General features: G+C 46.8%; 1 protein-coding gene across 1 annotated transcript in view; it reads left to right on the forward strand.

The window, feature by feature from the left end:
- The window catches only part of usp33 (ubiquitin specific peptidase 33), an 81,004-nt gene that overhangs the window by 9,152 nt on the left and 61,780 nt on the right, over positions 1–10,072 (forward strand). Inside the window, 5 exon segments of the mRNA XM_046320872.1 lie at positions 1,915–1,968; positions 2,103–2,165; positions 7,247–7,399; positions 8,434–8,548; positions 8,642–8,711. Of these exon segments, the coding sequence (XP_046176828.1) occupies positions 1,915–1,968; positions 2,103–2,165; positions 7,247–7,399; positions 8,434–8,548; positions 8,642–8,711 (455 nt within the window).

Raw genomic sequence — 10,072 nt, forward strand, 5'->3', positions numbered from 1 at the left:
TACTCTCTGAATGCACTGTAAACATAAACACATGGGGTCTGAATACTCTCTGAATGCACTGTAAACATAAACACATGGGGTCTGAATACTCTCTGAATGCACTGTAAACATAAACACATGGGGTCTGAATACTCTCTGAATGCACTGTAAACATAAACACATGGGGTCTGAATACTCTCTGAATGCACTGTAAACATAAACACATGGGGTCTGAATACTCTCTGAATGCACTGTAAACATAAACACATGGGGTCTGAATACTCTCTGAATGCACTGTAAACATAAACACATGGGGTCTGAATACTCTCTGAATGCACTGTAAACATAAACACATGGGGTCTGAATACTCTCTGAATGCACTGTAAACATAAACACATGGGGTCTGAATACTCTCAATGCACTGTAAACATAAACACATGGGGTCTGAATACTCTCTGAATGCACTGTAAACATAAACACATGGGGTCTGAATACTCTCTGAATGCACTGTAAACATAAACACATGGGGTCTGAATACTCTCTGAATGCACTGTAAACATAAACACATGGGGTCTGAATACTCTCTGAATGCACTGTAAACATAAACACATGGGGTCTGAATACTCTCTGAATGCACTGTAAACATAAACACATGGGGTCTGAATACTCTCTGAATGCACTGTAAACATAAACACATGGGGTCTGAATACTCTCTGAATGCACTGTAAACATAAACACATGGGGTCTGAATACTCTCTGAATGCACTGTAAACATAAACACATGGGGTCTGAATACTCTCTGAATGCACTGTAAACATAAACACATGGGGTCTGAATACTCTCTGAATGCACTGTAAACATAAACACATGGGGTCTGAATACTCTCTGAATGCACTGTAAACATAAACACATGGGGTCTGAATACTCTCTGAATGCACTGTAAACATAAACACATGGGGTCTGAATACTCTCTGAATGCACTGTAAACATAAACACATGGGGTCTGAATACTCTCTGAATGCACTGTAAACATAAACACATGGGGTCTGAATACTCTCTGAATGCACTGTAAACATAAACACATGGGGTCTGAATACTCTCTGAATGCACTGTAAACATAAACACATGGGGTCTGAATACTCTCTGAATGCACTGTAAACATAAACACATGGGGTCTGAATACTCTCTGAATGCACTGTAAACATAAACACATGGGGTCTGAATACTCTCTGAATGCACTGTAAACATAAACACATGGGGTCTGAATACTCTCTGAATGCACTGTAAACATAAACACATGGGGTCTGAATACTCTCTGAATGCACTGTAAACATAAACACATGGGGTCTGAATACTCTCAATGCACTGTAAACATAAACACATGGGGTCATAAACACATGGGGTCTGAATACTCTCTGAATGCACTGTAAATCCGCTTATGATGTTGTTCACTTGGCTACTAGCACATTGTATAGTGATAGCTGATAGAAACTAATTAGGCTAGCAAAATGATCTTGATCATATGGTCCTGTAGCTCAGTTGGTAGAGCATGGCGCTTGTAACGCCAGGGTAGTGGGTTCGATCCCCGGGACCACCCATACGTAGAATGTATGCACACATGACTGTAAGTCGCTTTGGATAAAAGCGTCTGCTAAATGGCATATATTATTATTATTATATTATCATTGAGTAGCATTAGATAGAATATAAACTAGTATTTAATGGCCAAGTCCTGGATGTTTTACAGGAAATGAGAATGTTGTCATTGGAGAACACTGCTCTATCATGTTACTGTTCGATAGATACTGTCTCTCTGATCTGTTCACTGAAGCAGTCAGATTATTATACTGTCTGTCTGGTCTGGTCACTTAAACGGGTTGGCTGTTGTGTTGTGTGTGTGTGTGTGTGTGTGTGTGTGGGGGGGGGTGTTTCTAGGGCCAGTGTCAAGACTGCAAGGTTGGAGGACCAAATCTGTGGGCGTGTCTGGAGGTGAGTGAGCAGTCCCTGGCTTTGTTTGGGACTTTTATTTTGAAAGTTGACTGCCATTTGGCCTTGTATGAATATGGACGTAACAGTTCTGTAGTAATAATCTGTTTTCTCTCTGTCTGTGTGTGTGTGTGCAGAACACCTGTGCCTATGTGGGCTGTGGAGAATCTCATGCTGACCATAGCACTGTCCACTCACAGGTGAGTCACCCCTGACCCTTCACCTCCCACACACACCGCTACAGGACTAGATCAATGTTCAGGATGGTGCAGGAGAGAGGTGTTGAAGTGAGAGATGGGAGGAGAAGGAAGTGAGAGATGGGAGGAGAAGGAAGTGAGAGATGGGAGGAGAAGGAAGTGAGAGATGGGAGGAGAAGGAAGTGGTAGAGAGAGTGGTGGGGAGGAGAAGGAAGTGAGAGATGGGGAGGAGAAGGAAGTGGTAGAGGGAGTGATGGGGAGGAGAAGGAAGTGGTAGAGGGAGTGATGGGGAGGAGAAGGAAGTGAGTGATGGGGAGGAGAAGGAAGTGGTAGAGGGAGTGATGGGGAGGAGAAGGAAGTGGTAGAGGGAGTGATGGGGAGGAGAAGGAAGTGGTAGAGGGAGTGATGGGGAGGAGAAGGAAGTGGTAGAGGGAGTGATGGGGAGGAGAAGGAAGTGGTAGAGGGAGTGATGGGGAGGAGAAGGAAGTGGTAGAGGGAGTGATGGGGAGGAGAAGGAAGTGGTAGAGGGAGTGATGGGGAGGAGAAGGAAGTGGTAGAGGGAGTGATGAGGAGGAGAAGGAAGTGGTAGAGGGGAGTGATGGGGAGGAGAAGGAAGTGGTAGAGGGAGTGATGGGGAGGAGAAGGAAGTGGTAGAGGGAGTGATGGGGAGGAGAAGGAAGTGGTAGAGGGAGTGATGGGGAGGAGAAGGAAGTGGTAGAGGGGTGATGGGGAGGAGAAGGAAGTGGTAGAGGGAGTGATGGGGAGGAGAAGGAAGTGGTAGAGGGAGTGATGGGGAGGAGAAGGAAGTGGTAGAAGGAGTGATGGGGAGGAGAAGGAAGTGGTAGAGGGAGTGATGGGGAGGAGAAGGGAGTGATGGGGAGGAGAAGGAAGTGATGGGGAGGAGAAGGGAGTGATGGGGAGGAGGAGGAATTGGTAGAGAGTGATGGGGAGGAGAAGGAAGTTGGAGAGGGAGTGATGGGGAGGAGAAGGGAGTGATGGGGAGGAGAAGGAAGTGGTAGAGGGAGTGATGGGGAGGAGTAGGGAGTGATGGGGAGGAGAAGGAAGTGGTAGAGGGGAGTGATGGGGAGGAGTAGGGAGTGATGGGGAGGAGAAGGAAGTGGTAGAGGGAGTGATGGGGAGGAGTAGGGAGTGATGGGGAGGAGAAGGAAGTGGTAGAGGGAGTGATGGGGGAGGAGAAGGGAGTGATGGGGAGGAGAAGGAAGTGGTAGAGGGAGTGATGGGGAGGAGAAGGAAGTGGTAGAGGGAGTGATGGGGAGGAGAAGGAAGTGGTAGAGGGAGTGATGGGGAGGAGAAGGAAGTGGTAGAGGGAGTGATGGGGAGGAGAAGGGAAGTGGTAGAGGGAGTGATGGGGAGGAGAAGGAAGTGGTAGAGAGTGATGGGGAGGAGAAGGAAGTGGTAGAGGGAGTGATGGGGAGGAGAAGGAAGTGGTAGAGGGAGTGATGGGGAGGAGAAGGAAGTGGTAGAGAGAGTGATGGGGAGGAGAAGGAAGTGGTAGAGTTGACTGCCATTTGGCCTTGTATGAATATGGACGTAAGGGAGTGATGGGGAGGAGAAGGGAGTGATGGGGAGGAGAAGGGAGTGATGGGGGGGAGGTGGGGACAGAAGAAAGGGATGTGAGATGTTAAACAAGATGAGTGTCCCTGTTTGTTGCCATTTAAAAGGAATATGATTATCTACCCCCCTTCTCTACCCCCTTTTCACTTTCCTTTCTCCATCTATCAATACACACACACACACACACACACACACACACACACACACACACACACACACACACACACACACACACACACACACACACACACACACACACACACACACACACACACACACACACACACACACACACACACACACACACACACACACGTAAGTTGACTGTGCCTTTAAACAGCTTGGAAAATTCCAGAAAATGACGTCATGGCATTAGAAGCTTCTGATAGGCTAATTGACATAATTTGAGTCAATTGGAGGTGTACCTGTGGATTTATTTCAAGGCCTACCTTCAAACTCACTGCCTCTTTGTTTAACATCATGGGAAAATCAAAAGAAATCAGCCAAGACCACAAGTCTGGTTCATCCTTGGGAGCAATTTCCAAACGCCTGAAGGTACCATGTTCATCTGTACAAACAATAGTGCGCAAGTATAAACACCATGGGACCACACAGCCGTCATACCGCTCAGGAAGGAGACACGTTTGTACTTTGGTACGAAAAGAGCAAGTCAATACCAAAACAACAGCAAAGGACCTTGTGAAGATGCTGGAGGAAACTACTACAAAAGTATCTATATCCACAGTAAAACGAGTCCTATATCGACATAACCTGAAAGGCCGCTCAGCAAGGAAGAAGCCACTGCTGATAAACCGCCATAAAGCCAGACTACGGTTTGCAACTGCACATGGGGACAAAGATCGTACTTTTTGGAGAAATGTCCTCTGGTCTGATGAAACAAAAGTAGAACTGTTTGGCCATAATGACCATTGTTATGTTTGGAGGAAAAAGGGGGCGTTTTGCAAGCCGAAGAACACCATCCCAACCGTGCAGTACGGGGGTGGAAGCATCATGTTGTTGAGGTGCTTTGCTGCAGGAGGGACTGGTGCACTTCACAAAATAGATGGCATCATGAGGAAGGAAAATTATGTGGATATATTGACGCAACATCAGTCAGGAAGTTAAAGCTTGGTCACAAATGGGTCTTCCAAATGGACAGTGACCCCAAGCATACTTCCAAAGTTGTGTCAAAATGGCTTAAGGACAACAAAGTCAAGGTATGGTCGTGGCCATCACAAAGCCCTGATTTCAACCTTTAGAAAATTTTGTGGGCGTAACTGAGAATGCGTGTGCGAGCACCTGGTAGTGTGGTGGATGGGGACTACCAGCTCTCTGTAACCTAGTGGACAACCAGTGGGTCCATCTCCTCTATACCACCCACCTGGTAGTGTGGTGGATGGGACTACCAGCTCTCTGTAACCTAGAGGACAACCAGTGGGTCCATCTCCTCTATACCACCCACCTGGTAGTGTGGTGGATGGGACTACCAGCTCTCTGTAACCTAGAGGGCAACCAGTGGGTCTATCTCCTCTATACCACCCACCTGGTAGTGTGGTGGATGGGACTACCAGCTCTCTGTAACCTAGAGGACAACCAGTGGGTCCATCTCCTATACCACCCACCTGGTAGTGTGGTGGATGGGACTACCAGCTCTCTGTAACCTAGAGGGCAACCAGTGGGTCTATCTCCTCTATACCACCCACCTGGTAGTGTGGTGGATGGGACTACCAGCTCTCTGTAACCTAGAGGGCAACCAGTGGGTCCATCTCCTCTATACCACCCACCTGGTAGTGTGGTGGATGGGACTACCAGCTCTCTGTAACCTAGAGGACAACCAGTGGGTCCATCTCCTCTATACCACCCACCTGGTAGTGTGGTGGATGGGACTACCAGCTCTCTGTAACCTAGAGGGTAACCAGTGGGTCCATCTCCTCTATACCACCCACCTGGTAGTGTGGTGGATGGGACTACCAGCTCTCTGTAACCTAGAGGGTAACCAGTGGGTTCATCTCCTCTATACCAGGTTTCTTGTAGGATGACAATGTCTGTATTTCTAATTTCTTTGATGAAGTCCAGATTCCTGCTCTTTAGGCCAAAGGCAGATGACCTCTGACCTTGGATATTCCAGGATGCGGTAGTGAAGGCTTTGTGTTCCATAAAGTGTCCAATGTTGTGTGGTTTGACCTCAGACCAGTAAGTGTGAGCAGAGCTTGCTGAGCATCTGGTACATGCAATTTTCTTGGGCTAGGATAAGAGTGGGGGGTTGGGCCTGTTTTCCTGCTCAAGGTCTGTGAGTTAGGTAGTGAGGTAGATAATTAACATAAGTGAAATGATAAAAATGAACAGGAAACATTACACTCACAGAAGTTCTAAATTAATACACATTTCAAATGTCGTGTGTACATGCATACATACATACATACATACATACATACATACATACATACATACATACATACATACATACATACATACATACATACATACATACATACATACATACATACATACATACATACATACATACATACATACATACATACATACATACATACATACATGCATACTAACTTGCATACATACATACATACATACATACATACATGCATACTAACTTGCATACATACATACATACATACATACATACATACATACATACATACATACATACATACATACATACATACATACATACATACATACATACATACATACATACATACATACATACATACATACATACATACATACATACATACATACATACATACATACATACATACATACATACATACATACATACATACATACATACATACATACATACATACATACATACATACATACATACATACATACATACATACATACTAACTTACATACATACATGCATACATACATGCATACATAGTGCTGTAACAATGTGCAAATAATGAAGTACAAAGGGGAAAGTAAATAAACAAATGCATTTCTGTCTCTTTCTCTCTCCTCTCTGTCTCTCCTCTCTGTCTCTCCTCTCTGTCTCTCCTCTCTGTCTCTCCTCTCTGTGTCTCTCTCACTCACACATATATCAAAGACCAGTCATGTGTTAGTCCTTTCTGTTTTTTTAAGGACATGTGGTGCACTGTGAACCCCATGGATGCACCTTGTGCACGACCATCTAGCTAACACTTAGCTGTCCTGGATCATCCATTATTTACACATGTTCCTGTGGGAGCTGGGCTTGATGCACTACTAAAGCTCTGCTAAACAGTAGAGCAGGAGAGGACCAGACTGGGTGGATTCATCGCTGTCGCCCGGCTCTGCTGTCAACACTGAACACTAATGCAGACACATGAATAATGAAACAAGTGACTGACTCGTCTACAGCTGTCTGTCCGGACAGCTCTGAGTTAATAATGACAATAATAAGTTATATTTGTTTTATGACAGAGAAATATAACCTGTATTACACCTCCTATAAACCTTTATAACCCCTTTGTAACATGTTTATAACCCCTCTATAACAGGAGACGCGGCACAACCTGACGGTGAACCTGACCACTCTGAGGGTGTGGTGTTATGCCTGTGGGAAAGAGGTGTTTGTGGAGCGTAAACTGGGCCCTCAGTGCCCTGTCCCCAGCACCAAGACCCTCGCTTCACCTCTCACCAACAACACACAGGTAATGTTACCATCTGGGATAAATATGGATTCATTCCTGAATTTCAAACCACAAATGAAGTTCCCTGTGGATAAATACAGTTGTCTATATCTAAGGCCTAAACAAACGTCCACAACCCTAACCAATCCACTCTATAGATGATTATTTATTTCACATATTTTGAGACCACGTTGAAAAGTAAATAATTATTCAGTTATTTAATGTTTTCTTTCACTATGAAATGCTGTCAAAGCACTGAGGCATTCTGCTGTTGTCAATTCCTCATGTTACTTTTAATGTTGTCTAGATGAGCATGGTTCTAGATAGGGTTCTAGATGAGCATGGTTCTAGATAGGGTTCTAGATGAACATGGTTCTAGATAGGGTTCTAGATGAACATGGTTCTAGATAGGGTTCTAGATGAACATGGTTCTAGATGAGCATGGTTCTAGATAGGGTTCTAGATGAGCATGGTTCTGATAGGGTTCTAGATGAACATGGTTCTAGATGAGCATGGTTCTGATAGGGTTCTAGATGAGCATAGTTATAGATAGGGGTCTAGATGAGCATGGTTCTAGATAGGGTTCTAGATGAACATGGTTCTAGATAGGGTTCTAGATGAGCATGGTTCTAGATAGGGTTCTAGATGAACATGGTTCTAGATAGGGTTCTAGATGAACATGGTTCTAGATGAGCATGGTTCTAGATAGGGTTCTAGATGAGCATGGTTCTGATAGGGTTCTAGATGAGCATGGTTCTAGATAGGGGTCTAGATGAGCATGGTTCTAGATAGGGGTCTAGATGAGCATGGTTCTAGATAGGGGTCTAGATGAGCATGGTTCTAGATAGGGGTCTAGATGAGCATGGTTCTAGATAGGGGTCTAGATGAGCATGGTTCTAGATAGGGGTCTAGACGAGCATGGTTCTAGATAGGGGTCTAGACGAGCATGGTTCTAGATAGGGGTCTAGACGAGCATGGTTCTAGATAGGGGTCTAGACGAGCATGGTTCTAGATAGGGGTCTAGACGAGCATGGTTCTTATGTGGTTGTCTTCAGTTCCAGGAGTGTAGCAGGGCGCAGGGCAGTCCCACTTCTCTGAGACTGCCCCTTACTAATGGCTGTGAAGACCTGGGCATGGAGACGGAGGAGGAGGACGAGCTACGCGCCAGAGGTACGCGTCATCTGACTGGACCAAGCTAGCATCAGCCATGCTCTCTCTGCTGTTCTCTAGCGAGATCCAACTCTTTGTGTCCATCTCCTGTAGGTCTGACGGGTCTGAAGAACATCGGGAACACCTGCTATATGAATGCAGCCCTGCAGGCCCTCTCCAACTGGTGAGACCCATAGACATTAAACCAGTAGACTGTGATAGTGCTGATGTCACCCAAGTGTTCCTATGGGAAAGTCCCGATGGTGCATGAAGCCGGAACTATTTTTAATTTGAAGCGTGCCATGTTGCTGAATGACACTAAAAAATTGCTAAGGATCATGGTCAATGTAGTCGTTTTCATCCTGCCTTAGAGAGTCAACCCAACCACAGAGTTTTCCAAAACCAAGAGGTGCGACACAGACCGAACGGACTATGCCGGGGTTTGTGAAGTCAATGAGACGTTGATTTTCTCCAAGTATAAAGGCACAACCTAGATTCAAGCCGATGTCTTAGGTAACATTATTACTCCAACCTCGTAAATGTGACCGACACGTTTTTCATTTTAGTCAAAAACTGCGTTATATCGAAGGAGTGCGTTTCATTTGATTGGCTGCACATTGTGCAGTTCGACGCGACACAACCCTTTGACCTGATGTGTTTCTACCAACGTCGCCATGACATCGTGTGACGGGGGATTTCTATTGGAGAAGCAGTGTCTGCCTACCGGAAGCCTTTCCAGAGCCCACTCAGCATAGCTCGGTTAGGCGAGATTGGATTACCTCATGAGGAAAAAAAGTGGATTGTATATTAATGAATTATACAATAGTTTAAGAAACACAATCAAGATGATAATTTATGCAACTGCATCATTTTGTCGCCCTCTGTTTCCCCCCCCCCCCCGGTCGCCCTCTGTTTCCACCCCTCGGTCGCCCTCTGTTTCCACCCCTCTCGGTCGCCCTCTGTTTCCACCCCTCGGTCGCCCTCTGTTTCCACCCCTCGGTCGCCCTCTGTTTCCACCCCTCGGTCGCCCTCTGTTTCCACCCCTCGGTCGCCCTCTGTTTCCACCCCTCGGTCGCCCTCTGTTTCCACCCCTCGGTCGCCCTCTGTTTCCACCCCTCGGTCGCCCTCTGTTTCCACCCCTCGGTCGCCCTCTGTTTCCACCCCTCGGTCGCCCTCTGTTTCCACCCCTCGGTCGCCCTCTGTTTCCACCCCTCGGTCGCCCTCTGTTTCCACCCCTCGGTCGCCCTCTGTTTCCACCCCTCGGTCGCCCTCTGTTTCCACCCCTCGGTCGCCCTCTGTTTCCACCCCTCGGTCGCTCTCTGTTTCCACCCCTCGGTCGCCCTCTGTCTCCACCCCTCGGTCGCCCTCTGTCCCCACCCCTCGGTCGCCCTCTGTCCCCACCACCCCCTCGGTCGCCCTCTGTCCCCCCACCCCCTCGGTCGCCCTCTGTCCCCCCACCCCCTCGGTCGCCCTCTGTTCGGTCGCCCTCTGTCCCCCCACCCCCTCGGTCGCCCTCTGTCCCCCTCGGTCGCCCTCTGTCCCCCC

This window comes from Oncorhynchus gorbuscha, linkage group LG22, assembly GCF_021184085.1.
Source record: "Oncorhynchus gorbuscha isolate QuinsamMale2020 ecotype Even-year linkage group LG22, OgorEven_v1.0, whole genome shotgun sequence".
Classification (NCBI taxonomy): domain Eukaryota; kingdom Metazoa; phylum Chordata; class Actinopteri; order Salmoniformes; family Salmonidae; genus Oncorhynchus; species Oncorhynchus gorbuscha.